Source organism: Felis catus, chromosome C1 (assembly GCF_018350175.1).
Source record: "Felis catus isolate Fca126 chromosome C1, F.catus_Fca126_mat1.0, whole genome shotgun sequence".
In the NCBI taxonomy this organism is placed as follows: Eukaryota; Metazoa; Chordata; class Mammalia; order Carnivora; family Felidae; genus Felis; species Felis catus.
In genome coordinates, this window is record NC_058375.1 from 31,513,112 (window position 1) to 31,527,708 (window position 14,597).

General features: G+C 52.4%; 1 protein-coding gene and 1 long non-coding RNA gene across 8 annotated transcripts in view; one reads left to right on the forward strand and one right to left on the reverse strand.

Annotated features, from left to right (window-relative positions):
• The first annotated feature begins 1,878 nt into the window (after nt 1–1,878).
• Nucleotides 1,879–5,818, forward strand: LOC109502259. The gene is made up of 3 exons (XR_002160758.3): nt 1,879–2,649; nt 4,254–4,329; nt 5,046–5,818. It is a non-coding gene; the product is annotated as an uncharacterized LOC109502259 (long non-coding RNA).
• A 2,485-nt stretch (nt 5,819–8,303) lies between these two features.
• Nucleotides 8,304–14,597, reverse strand: part of RIMS3 (regulating synaptic membrane exocytosis 3) — a 57,895-nt gene continuing 51,601 nt past the window's right edge. For 6 of the 7 annotated variants that reach the window (XM_045035611.1, XM_045035609.1, XM_045035610.1 and 3 more), the window contains one exon: nt 8,304–14,412. In XM_045035611.1, the coding sequence (XP_044891546.1) occupies nt 14,200–14,412 (213 nt within the window). In that variant the 3' untranslated portion in view covers nt 8,304–14,199. The remainder of the gene's footprint in view (nt 14,413–14,597) is intronic. The other variant, XM_023258526.2, reaches the window with a different exon arrangement.

Here is a 14,597-nt window from a genome sequence, read left to right on the forward strand (position 1 = left end):
AGGCAAGGGCTCCTGATGTGGTCTGGCCACCGTGCGGCCTCCACTCCAGCCACGTGCGTCCCGCTCTCAGTCTCCTTATAGGTGTCCCCTGGGAAGTCTCTGTCTCTTTCCAGAGCCACCGAGTCTGGCTTGGCACCCTTCTATGTGCTTCCATGGCACCCGGGGCCTCCCCTATCAGCACTTTTCACAGGGGTTTCTGATGACCTTTTGCTCGTGTCCCGTCAGATGGTAACCATTTTGTGACCACAGAGCACTAGTGTCCTACTGGATGTTTTTCTGGAGAGCCACGACGAATATGGTCTATTAGGAGTTCAGGAGTTCATGCACACACATACAGACAGAAATAGGACAGGGTTCCCTGATAAAGCAGAGGTTCTGCTCCAAGGTGGGAGGCTTAGTCCTCCTATCACCTCCTGCTTCTGCCCTGAATCAGAGGAATGAAAGAAAAAAAAATATTTTTTAAGTTTTTAGTTACTTATTGTGGGGGAAAGAGAGAGCAAGCATAAGTGGAGGAGGGCAGAGAGAGAAGGAGGGAGAGAGAGAGAGAATTCCAAGAAGACTGCACCATCAGCACAGAGCCTGACGAGGGGCTTGATCTCACGAACCGCGAGATCATGACCTGAGCCCCAACCAAGAGCCAGAGGCTTAACTGCCTGAGCCATCCGGCCTTTCTTCCTCTGGAAGACCCTCAGAAGTGGCTACTATTGGTATCTTGGTTTAAAGAGGAGGTGCTCAGGGGCGCCTGGGTGGCTCAGTCGGTTAAGCCTCTGGCTCTTGGTTGGGGCTCAGGTCATAATCTCACGGTTTCGTGAGTTCAAGCCCCGCATCAGGCACCATCTGGCAGCACAGAGCCTGCTTGGGATTCTCTGTCTCCTCTCTCTCTGCCCCTCCCCCACTTGTCTCTGTCTCTGTCTCTCTCAAAAACTTAAAAAAAAATTTTTTTTTAAATCTATTATAATACTGGGAACCAAGAAGGGGTTTCCTTGATGGACCAGAGACGATTAGGAATCCCTGAAAGCCAGAGCTAGATTGGCTAACAGGGACACATCAGCGACAAAGATGAGTACGTGAGAATCCCACACGTTTGAGGAATTCTAAAATCATAAAAGAAAGAGGCACAACGGAGACAGAAGGGGTGGTTGTGGCTTCTGTCGTTCCATCCACGTCCCCTTATATGCCCGTCCCATTTCCCCAAGGGGTCATTTAATGACAAGAGCACAGAACCAGGTGTCCGGATTCTGGTTCTGGGACTGTTCCAAGGCCGTGTGGCCCTGGGCAGCTGTCTATCTCTCTCTGGGCATAGTTTCTTCTTCCTTAAAATGGAGGTAACATGCCCGCCCTGTGACATTCTAGTGGGACAGAGTGAGAAAGGTATGGGAACAGCTAATGCAATGACCAGAGGGAAGCTCTAAACTCTCCTTCATTCCTTCTTCTGCTCCAGGACCTTCTTCCCCGGCTCCCCATTCCCAGGCCTGGATGGGAGCTCAGTGGTTGCTCGGTGCGTGGGTCAGTATTGCTTTTCATTTCATGTTCAATCTCTTTCCTGGGCATATGCAGCAGGCTTTCTCATGGTAGGGAGGTAAGGGGCTTCTTCTAAATTCCGGCAATGCCTGGACAGGAGCAGAAGGCGCCTGTCAAGGCTCCTTCCAGGATGATAGAGAGTGGCCACCTCCCTTGTGGGCCACCTAGGGCGGACCCTAATGGGCAGAGGGGCCCCCGCCACTCCCTGGAGAGCCCTGTCCTATGACCCACTGCCAGTCGGCCTAGAACTGGTTTTATGAGCTCTGGATTGGGTTCTGCCCACCCCATGTCTCTAACTGACTGGTGGGTGATTTGGGACAACCCTCTGGGCCTTTGGTTCTTAATTTGTCAGGTGGAGAAAGCTGTACTCGAGGATCTCAAAAGTGCCTTCCAAGTCAAAATGTTGTAGAATCTTGGAACCTCTTTTGACGGAGTCGGAGTCACAATGGAATCAAGCAAAGAAAGAATGCAGAACGCTGAGGCCATCACACAGACCCTCATTTCTCAACTGCGAGCCATGCAGAAGAAGCTGCCTGGCCTCACTCCTGCTCAGCGTCCTCTTCATCGCACTCCTCCTGCCCCCTCCCTGCCCGCTGTCCTGCCTCTTGTCCCTGTGACTTCCCTGCCTCTCCAGCCTATGCCTGCCTCGGTCACCAGTTACTCAGACCAACCTGGTTCTCTTCCTACCTCATGCCCAGACCACCTGCCTCCTCTTATGGGTTTTACCCCTTCCCAGTTCCCTGCCTGGGGCCCTTCCACCCTTGCCTGCCCCCCTGCTCCTCCCACCACCCGCCTCCCCCCCCCTCTCACCTGCATCCGCCGCCCCTTCCGACTGGCCCCCCTCTCCTCCCACCCCTCTCCCTTTACCCCTGCCCCTCCTCCTCACCCTACTTCTTCCCCCACCTTCATGGGCCTTGGGCCCAGATAGGCCTCCCCTGCTCCTGCTAGGACATCTGCCCCCAACCAGCCCTCACCAGGCCTGACGATTCCCACACTCCATCATGGAAGCCTCGCGTCCCTCCCAGAACTCCTGGGAAGGTGATGTCCAGCATCCTGGTGACATGGTGAACACGGGGGGCACTGGATGATGACCAGCAGGCACACAACCAGGAGGGGCACTTCCCTCAGGTAAAGGTCTCTTTCCCCCATATCCTGGTTATCTTGCTGCCTGAGGATAGCATATGCCTCCATATCCATTCCTTACATCATATAAAAATGAGGATCTTATTATTTTTACTTAAGAGACTCCGCAGGGAATAGAGCTTGGGGAAGATTGCTGAATTCTGATGGTCGTTGTTCATCTCAACACTTAAGTCACGGACACCCCCCCCCCACACAGGTATCTGTGCACACCCCCAGGTCCAGGTCACCAGAGATCAGCACGGGAGGTCCAGGCAGCTCTGGCCTGATGATGGTGTGAATGGAATGTTCCGAGATGCTCTGTTTTCCAGCCCTTTTATGCAGTCTGAAAAACTTGGTTCTGATCTCTCAGTTTCCTTCTGTATCATGTTGATTGGTTGAGGTCCATTGGGTCATAGAAGACCTTTCTCCTGGGATAAGGAAACTCTGTTTTCAAGTTTGTTTGTCTGTTTAGAGAGGCAGAGAGGCAGAGAGAGAGAGAGAGAGAGAGAGAGAGAGAGAGAGAATCCCAAGCTGGCCCTGAGCCCATCACAGGGCTCAATCCCAAGAACTATGAGATCATGACCTGAGCCAAAATCAAGAGACAGACACTTAACCAACTGAGCCACCCAGGTGTCCTGAGGAACCTTTTTTTTTTTTTTTTTTTTTTTGTAACACCAGGAGCAGAGTCAGCTGAGTTCATCATTCTCTTGGGTTCCTAACATGTTTGTATCATTGGCCTGAGGAAGGCCCCTCTTGTGTTCTATTTATTCACTTTTATGCCCATTTCTCACTTCTTTCCTCATGTAAACACCACTCAAAATATTTTGACAGGTATGTGTATGTATTCTCACAAAATCTGTGGTGTTATTTTGTGAGCTGTATTTTTAATTTTCATACATGAGATTAGGCACTAGGTTTCATTCTGTTTGCTTTCACCCAGCACTCTATTTTCAGGATGTGCCTATGTGTGTGTGTGTGTGTGTGTGTGTGTGATCTCTGCTTCTAACTTCTGCACTGTCTCCTGCCAAGCTTCTCCCCCAGATGACGCTGGTCCATTTCCCCAGGGACAGTCACACACCCCAATGCTCTGACTCTGTCCACTGTGGACAATTCCAAACCAACCGTCCTTGTATAGGCCCACTTGTGACGCCATGGGAGAGTTCTCAGGGATGGGTGCCCAGCACTGAGAGCACTGAGTTAAAAGGCCTCATCTTCCATCATTCACAAACAAGTGTTCTTGTTGGGGTGAGAAACTGTTCATTAAATATTATTCATAAAGTGAGTTCAGTAAACTCCTTCTGGGCCATCTATGCCCAAGACCTAGGAAGTGAAATGATATTATCAAACCTATAAGATGACTTTTGGCCTTTAATAACCAGCCTACATTTCACAAATTTTCCTGGATCTCAGGTGATGGGTTTAATCAGTTTCTGGAGTTTCGAGGCAAGTGCACATGCATATGAATCAAGACTGTAGACTCTCTACTTGACCGCCAGCACTGGCCAACATTAGCTATGGGTCAACGCCTCATTGTTGGCCTTTATTTACAAAAGAACTGCTTGTTGGACATCTTCTGCAACGTCTTTGCCATTTGTTCTTGTAATTTTTAGTATTACTAATTACGGTAGTTGCTGCTCTACGCCAGTCCATAATGCCTCACACTTTCAGAAGCTGTTGGGATCTTTGGTAAGTTCCTTTTCCTCAAGCAGATTACTTTCCCTGTGTCCCTAATCCTTGTCTGGTTGGTTGGCCAGTCTCCCTTGGTAACTGTCCTCTTATACCACCTGGGCTTATGGCTAAACCAATGGAAGATGCGGGACTGGTGATGGCCGAGCCGGAAAGAATGCAGGGGCCTGCCCTCAGAGAGACCATGGCTGGGGGGTCCTGGGTAACTTCCTTCCAGGTGCACCATCTCATCTGTATCCCAGAAAAATCCAGAAAAGTCCTCTGTGACCACCAAGGCTTTCACATGCTGAGAACGCCCCTTTTGCAGGAAGAGGGAAGGTTTACAGTGTTTTTATCAAAGCCATGATCTTTTCAAGTGGCCCTTACCCTGAAATTTACAAGGTAGCATTGCTAAATGTATATGCCTAGGGAATCACTACCACCTCCAGATATAGGATCGCCCCCAAATGTTTTTATGATCCTTTGCCGTCAATACCATCCACCCCAAATCCTCAGGAAACATTGATTGGCATTTTATCCCTGTAGATTAGTCTTGTGTGGTCAGGAATTTCATATAACAGGATTTACCCTTTCATGTCTGATTTCATTCATTCCGTATGCTGTTTTTGCCATTCATCGATGTTATTTTGTCTATCAGTAGTTCATTCTAGTTAGTGCCGAATGGGATCCCGTTATATTAATACATCAAATTGTTTTTCCATTGCACTTGTTGCTAGGTGTGACAGTTATCAGTTTGTTGCCTCTCAACTCCAAATCTACCCTTCATTACCTGCTCCGCAGTAGTAAGATAGCTCTTTGAAGCATTTCTCACTTGCATCGAGAGCAATATTGAGCCATGGCAGTAGATGGCGCTGGAGGGACGCGGCAGGAGGAAGAAACTTCCCTTCCGGGGCCCAGCGGGCTTCTGTTTGCTTCATTCAGCTCCTCTGCACCTGCTACCAGAGATGAACGCATGGGCACATCCTCTGCTCTGCCCCAGCTATGCATCCAGATGTGGGCTCACGGCCTCAGGCCTAGCCCAGTGCCCACTTCACTACGGCCCACTTCATGGACTCTGCAAACCTCAGGCCTCACATGCCCTGCTGGAGAACAGACCACCGACTCCCCTGGGCACCAGCCTGCCGGCCTCAGCCCACCGGCTCCCGGCGGGAGTGTTTCCAGGGGCCATCCAGACACGGGCACAAGCACCCCAGGCCTTCACCACTCTGCCTGTAAGTAGGTTCCTGACTTGGACTCTCCCAGGGCACTCCCCGCCAGCCTCTGCCATCAGCAACCCAGAGGGACATTTGATGCTGACCTGGAGACCATCGGCCAGGCCTTGCACATTTTTCAACAAGGTGTGAATCCCAGCTTGAAGGAGAGGACCCTCTTCCCATCTGTTCCCTCCTTGGATACTCTCCTGCCTTAGAAGGTTCTGTACAGTTCTCTTAGGGTTACTCCACTGCTAAGGTAATAATTTTTACGATTAAATTTTCCATATTCAAATTACTGTGTGGCTCCTGTCCTCTGATTGAACCTTGACAGATATGTTAGACATTTGCATGGTTTCAGTTTTTTGGCTATTATGAATAAAGCTGCCATGAACATTTTTGTCTTTGGGTGGACATATGTGGTCATTTTTCCTGATAAACACCCAGAAGAGGAATTGCTGGGTCATGTGGTAAGTGTGTAAGATATTTAAGAGAAATTGCCCAACCATATTCCAAAGTAGTTGTACCATTTAATATTTTCAGCAAAAGTCCTGCTCACCTCCATGCCAGCACCTTCATATTGCCAGTCCTTAATTTCAGCTATTCTAGTGGCTATGCAGCTCCCTGACGAATAATGGTGATGAGTGGGTTTTTAAAAAGTGTTTATTTTTGAGAGAGAGAGAAAAAGAGTACAAGTGGGGGAGGGGCGGAGAGAGAGGTGACACAGAATCCAAAACAGCTCCAGGCTCTGAGCCCCAACATGGGGCTTGAACTCACGAACCACGAGATCATGACCAGAGCCGAAGTTGGTCGCTTAACCGACTGAACCACCCAGGCACCCCTTTTAAAATTTTTTTAAATGTTTATTTATTTTTGAGAGAGAGAGAGAGAGCTCATTTTATGAGCAGGGAGAGGCAGAGAGAGAGGGAGACACGGGCTCCAGGCTCTGAGCTGTCAGCACAGAGCCTTGGCTCAGGGCTCGAACTCACGAATGCAAGATCATGACCTAAGCTGAAGTTAGGTCATGGGTGGCTGCTTAACCGACTGAGCCACCCAAGCGCCCAGATGTTGCGTGTCTTTTTATGTGCCAATTGGCAATTTGTATATCTTCTTTTGTGATACATTTGTTCTGACCTTTTGCCCGTTTTTACTTTGGTTCTCTTATGAAATTATCATTTTATTAGGAGTCTTAATGGTGTCTTTTAAAGAGATTTTAGTTTTGATGAAATCCAATTTATCTTTATATTTCAGGGTTAAGTGCTTTTTATGTTCTAAGAAACCACTGCCTACCATAAAGTTATGAACATTTTTTCCCCACATTTTCTTCTAGAAGTTTTCAACTTTTATGTTTAGGTCTATGACCCATTTTGAGTTAGTTTTGTGTACAATGTGGAAGGTCAAGATTCATATTTTTCTATGCAAATATCTGGCTGCTGTAGCTCCATTTGTTGGAAAGATTACTTGGCATCTTTGTAAAAGTCAATTGGCCATGCATAAGTCTATTTCTGCACACTGTTCTGTTCCATTGGTCTATAGGTCCATCCTTCTGCCAATACGCCAATACACTGTTACTTTATGTAAGTCTTAGGTAGCATAATTCTTTCAACTTGGTTCTTCTTTTTCAAAATTGCTTTAGCTATTCAAGGTCTTTTGCATTTCCAAATAAATTTTAGTCAGTATGTCAATTTCTTCAAAAAGCCTGTTGGGACTTTTACTGAAAGTGCAATGAATCTGGTGATAAATATGGAGAGAATAGAAATCCTCATAATTGTGTCTTTCAATCCATGAACATGGTATGGCTTACTCTCCATATATTTAGTCTTTCAGTTCTCTCACACCACACGTCTCTGACCATTCTTCTGCAATCATATCTCACTTTGATGACAGCTGGGAAAAGTTTTCCACTTTTAAGGACCCAAGTGATTAGATTGGGCCCACCCAGATAACGCAGAGAGCAGAAGTGGAAAAGAAATGAAAGACAGAACCCTGGGAAGCACTCGAGCTCATATAGTGAGCCTGGCCTCATGACCCTTCTCTCAAGAGAGGGTGCCCCCTGGAACTGCAAGGCCACAGGCCAGAGCCAAGGCAGTGGTCATGCTGAAGGACCCTTGGGGTGGAGGATGCCAGCCTTGCCCCTGGCAAGCATGTGACATTGGGACACTTCCTTTACCCATCTCCCGTACCCACAGCCCCAGCCCCAGGAGGACAATGACACTGGCCAGAAGTGACTAAATGTTAACATACCTTTCTGTCCCTTCCTGACAGGGAGGGGAAGGGGTGCTCCAGGGGTCAACGGTTGCTGTAGTTCACGGGGTGGAGGTCAATTGCTATGTTTACTGCTGGTATCGAGTGGCTGAAATAAACAAGACTGTCCCCACCATATGCATGAGCAGAGTTCCTGGACCTGAGAGCTCAGAAAGCAATGTATGAGGGGTCAAAAGCAGTGGCCTTAGCTCCACATTACCTTCCCCTCTATTTGACTCTGGGCATCCCTTGCGGAGTCTGTGGGGAGAGAAGGCTTTGAGGGCCTGTAAGCAGGAACCCTGGGAGACAGCCAGGAAGCTGCCCGGCCCAGTCCCATTCCATGGCCCACGGATATCCCTGTGGCAACAGAGTTCCCGCACAGGACTCAGAGACCCAGGTCGAGGTTTCAGGCCCTTTTCCGAGACGTACTGCCCTCTCCTGCCTCTCAGCCTTCACATGGTCCTCCTCGTTTTAGTCACCTGGAACCCGGTTTTCTCTCTCGCAGAATTAAGAACTGTCTTCAGAAGGCAACACACGAAACCATTTTCAAACTGACTTTAATCTTTTTTTTTTTTTGCTGCCCAAATATTGTACATGCAGAAGCCATGTGAAGAATTTTCTCCTCAAGGGAATTGGCAAGAATGTTGGACGAAACAGCCGGCAGTCCTCCCAGCCGTCCACCTGCCACCTAGGAGCCACAGCAAGTTTGGGAAGATGCTGCACATAGAAAATGTATAGAGCGCAGATATAAAAGGCTAATTGCTTCTTATCTAAACAGTGTGCTTGTCAGTCCCTATCAGCTATCTCTTTCTTTGCAGGATGCATTTGGAAATTCTAAAAAAGGGGTTCCTGCCTCCTGTGAATTTACATTCTAAAGGAGTGGATGGAATAATCAGGCCAACTTTTCCTAAGGAAGCAGCCACTCTGCCTGCGGAGATGATGTCTGGTGAGAGATTCTGGAGAGAGGAACGGTTTTAAGAAGCAAAATACTTTGACAGGAAGTAAGTGCCCTCTCTCCTCCCATCAGAGACCATTGCCTTCAACGTCCTCAGGTGTTCGACTCTCCCACGGATGTCATTCTAGAAGCAGAAATGAGGACTGACCCGGTCTCATCTGCTGGTGGGGATACTGACCTACTGCAGGGTGCAGCTGAGGTTGTGACATCACATCAGCACCGTGAAAATTGTCCATTGTAGACAACCCTTAATTATTTCTCATCATTATGCAAGAAGAAAAGAGGGAGAACAAACCACGAAGAGGGGGAAGCAGAGTCTGTTAGGATTCCCAGAGTTCTTGTCAGAAGCAGCATCTGGGCATGGACGGATGAGGACCTGCACCCAGTTGGGGCACGAGGGGCTGGAAGGTTCCGGCCCGTGGAACCAGGTGCACCAGGCTCAAAACCCTCCTCAGCTCCAGATCAGACTTTTAAAACCTGGAAGGAACCATGGAGCAACTAGCAAATGCTCTGATTTTGCGGATGAGGAAGCTGAGGCCCGGAAGAGAGAGGAGTCTCGCACAAGGTCACAGTTTTGGACAAAACTGTATATAACAGCCTTCCATTCCCTGTAACCAGCCGTCCAGGCCAGTGACCCGTGGGGCGGATGCTCTGTTGCCCATGGATTCCCAGGGCCCATTTCTGTTAGCCAAACTCTCTGGGCCCCAGTCTCGCGGACCCTTCCTGACAACGGGGTGGACTCCTTGGGGTGGGGGTGGGGGGGTGGGGACCAGGGCCCCTGGCCTTACTGGCTAAGTTTCCAACTAGAGCCCCGGAATGTTTTCCCAAAGCAGTAACGCACTTTTCAACAAGCATCGCCCCAAGCTAGTCTAGGCCCCTGACAGAATTCTCTTACTGGTGTGGTTCTCCTCACAGGCACAGCCACGCTGGGCCCACAAAAGCCCGAGCTCAGGGTTGGGGGAGGGGGGGAGAAGGAGTTGCTTTGCTACATGGAAAGATTAAGCCCTTTGTCAGAGAACAAGGTCCCACCATCAGGCACGCCAACACCTGCGGCCCAGTCGGTGCCCGGGGGGGAGACCGAGTTGCTCTCTTTGGCATCACCGACATTGCTCTGAGATGCTCAGGCACTCTCAAAATAACCCTTTCCCAGCCAGACCAGGCCAATCCAGCCGCCATCAGGCCTCGCCTGATTGGGCGGGACCCCCCTGCCTTCAGTCGCCAGTGTTTGGTTTTGCCCCGTCCTCTTCTGACCTGAGTGAAAAGCAGACTTGAGGGAGAAGGCAGGGGGGAGTCTACACGCCCATCGCTTCCCTCTTCGTTCAGTGAGAGAGAATCCGGTACAGGAAGCAGCATTTTAGAGAACCTCTTTGCGGGCCAGGATATTGGAGGAGACGGCGAGGAGAGGGAGATACAGGGAGGAGTCGGGCCCGGGAGGCAGGCCTCTTCTTTTCCGCCTCCTTGCAGACGCCGCGGAAACGCTGCTGGACAACCTGGCCCGGAACGGTACACCGTCTCCCGCGCCCAGGCGGGGGGCACCTCGTCTACACCATCAAGCAAAGGCAGCCATTTCTTGCACAGAGTTTGCACAGTGCAGGAAGCAATCAGAGACACAGAAGAGCAGCCTTACTGAAGCTCTGCTGCTTTCTGGGCCGAGGAAGAGAGGGAATGGGAGGCAGCGGGAGCCCCCGGAGTCCCAGGGTGGGGGAGGAGCTCAGCGTCTCCTGGGCAGCAGGGCGAGGAGCAAGAGCCCCGGTCGCGGGTCAGGGCTCCTGGTAACGCAGTCTAAGATTGTGCTACATTTCATTTCCAAAGACGGACCCTTGGAGGTCTCTAGTGTCTTTAAGGGGTGGGGGAGGGGCCTGCTCTCCTGGAGGCTGGCCCTGGCAGGCGTCATGCCCCTGGGAGAACCGGCGATCCCACCAGCGATGGGCTACACGGGTGCCCTCTCTCTGGAGCCCCGGGGCTCTGCCTCACCCCCCTGGAATGCTGGCATGCCCCAGAGGGCCTCCTTAGCCCACCGCTCCATTCCTGGGAGAACTGGGAGGTGGAAGAGACCGCACGGGGAGTCGTTTTGGAGATGGTTCTTCCCTGAAGGATCAAATCCCCCTTGTCAAACCTAGACTTGGCCCCGTTTGCTGGAGCCTGATTCATACCAAAGGCCCTCAGACCTTCCTGTAGGGAAGGAGTCTAAGAAGGAAGTAGGACACATGGAACAGAGCAGAAACGTGAAGACAGATGCTCTGAATCATCCGTCACGGTTCCTGCCCACAGCCCAGCAATGCCGCGGGGCCACCCCCATCTCTGCCACATCCTCCACGAATCCTGCCTGAGCAGAGGAAGGGGAATGGCAGAGGCCCATCCTGTACTCAGCTCTGGGTTTCACCTGGGGTGAGGAGGCCTTCAGAGCCAGGAGGCTGTACCTGGCAGCGAGTCGGTCCCAGTTCAGGGAGAACTCTGGAGGAGATGGTTCCTTCCTTCCCCACCGTCCTCTCCTCAAAGATGCTGCCCTCCCCAGGGAAGGACAGGAGTCTCACTAGTGCTCCCTCCCCTCCTGGGACAGGCTCGCTCCCAAAGGGTTTCTCAGACAAACCCCTGGATCCAGGAGGGTGAGAAACAGACCCTTAAATGCAGCCATTCACCGTCACACACACATCAGTCTCATGTGACCTCACCATCATGGGGGGCGGGGGAGGGGGGGAGGGAATCCACTGGGGATTAGTAACCTATTTGGTGCCAAGGGCTAAAAAGAATAATTCCCTAAGGTCTACCCGGGGAGGATTGCTTCCCACTAGAGAGGTGGGAGAGTGAGTGGCCCAGCTCTTGGACAGTTTTGGCAGCTAGGGACTGTAGGCAGGCCCAAGTCACCACACGTCACGCCCCATCTCTGGCTAGAAGTTCCACGGTGCTAACCAACCCTCCCCCAGAGGTGAGGGCATCATTGCCTGCAGCTACCCAGAGGCCATTGCTCTGCGGGCAGCCCTCCACCTTCTCTGTCTTCCTGGGCCCCTAGAGGAATGAAGAAGGTGATACCCCTCAGTGATATCCCCCGTTCCCTGGGGATGACTGTGTGGTCTGGGTCTCACCACTCAGTGCTACATCAGCAAATGTCTACACTGTCCTGTGGATCACTACGAATCCCACCATTCCAAAAGTGTAGAGTACGTTCACACCGTCCTGAGGGAGGCCGCTCTGAAGGTGAACACCTCACGGACAAAACAGAAAAATACCCTTTTGTGAGCGAGTTTCCTCCCTTTCCCTACCCTAGGGTCAAAGAGTAGAGCCCTTCGCCTTATTTTTAGAAACATGAGAAATGCATGCATTAGCCAGTCCCGACAACAGGAGAGAATTTCTGCCTAAAGAGAAAACTCGACCCAGCTGCCTCCTCCCTCGCTCTACGCCCACAGCAGTCCTCATCTGTGATCAGACAAGGACGGAGGCTCCGGCAGGAGCCAGGAGCCCATTCGGTTCATTTCTTACTGCCCGTACCCACTTTCTGTCTGTGGGCAGGGCCGATGGGGTTTTCCTGGGAGAGAGGTGACCGGGCTCTGGCTTTAACCTGATGTGGCTTCCTGCCAGGAAAGGGGGCCCTTTGGGCAGAGACGCTTCCACCTCCACCTGCCCTCAGAATCCGCCTCTCTGCCCATCCATCCAGCTTTGGTTACAAATGGAGCCCAAGCACTCAGGCCCAGAGACCCCTCCCTCCACTGCTCGGTGGGGTAGCTCCCCTCCACCTCGAGTAGGTGGGTCAGAGTCATCGCAACACGTGGGGCTGACGCCGGGGGAAGAGGCAGAGGGACAGTCTTCTCCACACCTTGACCCCTCCTGCCACCTCTTGGCTCCCCACCAGACGCGGACCCAAGCGCTACTGTGTCCATCCCCTGGGCAACCTCTAGCCTTTCGCCCTAGACCCGAGGAGGAAGAGGACAGATTTGGGCATTTCCTAGCAGACATCTCACAGGGCCAGTCCAGGCCCCGGTCCCCACCCACAGGGCCCAGCTGTCAAATGAAGTCAGGGTTTTTGAGTGGCTTTGGGAAGCTCCAGACAAGGGTAGAAAGAAAGCAGAGGCAGGTGAGGCGCCTAGGGCCGGCCAGGCCACTCTCCAGAGGGCAGCTGCGGAGCGCAAGGAGGTGGGGAGGCAGAAAGGGGAAAGTATTGCTTGTACAGAGCTGGTGTCTATGGCAGTCTAGCTGGGTCCAGAGCCAGGCTGTCCATGGGGCCAGAAGGCTGGAGCCCAAGTGAGTCTGAGCTCCCACACAGGGACCCTGGTCTGGAAATGAGCAAACAAAGAGAGACCCAAATGATCAACCTCATGCAGCTAATCCCCAAAGGTCAGACGGGATTCTCAAGGGGCACAGGGCAGGTCAGCCCCAGCGCCCCCCATTCCAGTAAGCAGCCCCACCCTCAGCACCTCCTCCACGAGCCAGGCCCCCCCCAGCATGAGCCCAGAGAGGGACAGGACCACCCCCAGGGCCTGGAGAGGACACAGGTGCCCCCAGGGACCATCTGCTGGGGCAGATAACATCCCCCTTCTGAGGCCAGCCTCCTGGATGTCAAGACTCTCCACGTCCACACCTCCTGGGATCCACTGGGAGAGCTCCTTTGGCATGTTGGAAGTGAGGAGGTTCGGAGGAAGACAGGAGGTGAAGAACATGCCTAAGGGAGGTGCCAGCACTTCCCTCTAAGGGGCCTGGCCAGCAACCCTGGGAACTAAGACTTCCTAGTGTCTCACCCATAGGAAGGAGGCGGCTCCGGCCCGAGGGAGAAGATGGTCTCCAAGCCCTCAGCTCCCTGGGCATCCTCTGCTCCCCAGGCCCCTGGCCAGGGCACCAGATGAGCATGGCACATGCTGCAGATGCATTCAGTGGGAAGAGCTGCCAGAGCGCTCGGGTGGGGAGGAGGGCGTCGGGTCCCAGAGGGGCCTCGGGGTGGCCAGCTGCAGTGGGTGCTACATTCCTCAAAAGAGAGCAGTGGTGCTGGGAGAAGCAAAGGGGGAACAAAGGACAAGACAGAAAACTAAGCAGGGACCGCCAAGAGGCGGCCCGGGCGGGGACATGTGGGCTCGGCCCCGGGCACAGGGCCAGGCAGGACGGACTGGCGGCCATGGCCCCCATTTTTACCCCTGGACTCGGGGGGGATTGGTGCCCACACAACACTCCTTTGGGTTTCTTTTCAACAAGACACAGAGGGATGTGGATTGTAGCCCATGTAGTCACCAAGACTGACCGTACCCAGACAGATGAACAGATATAACATGGTCACACACAGACACAGACACACAGACACACACACACACACACACACACACACACACACACACACACGCACACACTACAGTCTCCACTGCCAGCTGGGACGGGCCCAGTAGCCAACAGGCATGCAGCAGGGCAAGGGGGCCAGAAAGACACAAAGACTATGTACAAGGGAGGGGAGGCCATCAGGCATCCCTTCCCACACTACATCCTGGCCTCTTCTGGAGGTCCTTAGGAGCACGAGGGGCTGGTGGCACTCTCCAGGGAGGACTGGGACAGGCGCCTGGTGAGGGATCCAAGCGAAGAGTCTGCCACTGAGGACGTAGGGAAGAGTTTGTACCAGCCGGCGACCGCGGCGCTCAGGTCCAGCTCGTCCAGCATGATCTGGGCCATGCCCATGAAGCATTTGTGGTCCATGCGGCCGTAGTCTCCCCAGACGATCACCTGCCGGAGGGGTTGGGGGTGGCTGGTGAGACAGAGGCACTGAGCCAACTCCCTGACTCCAGGGCTCAGTAGTGGGCCCAGGAACCTGCAAGTTTCACCAGAGCACAGATGAGACAGAGAGAGCTGGAACGAAGACTGATCTGGGGCAACAGCTTACTGAGCACTTAAGATGTGCCACAGGCTCG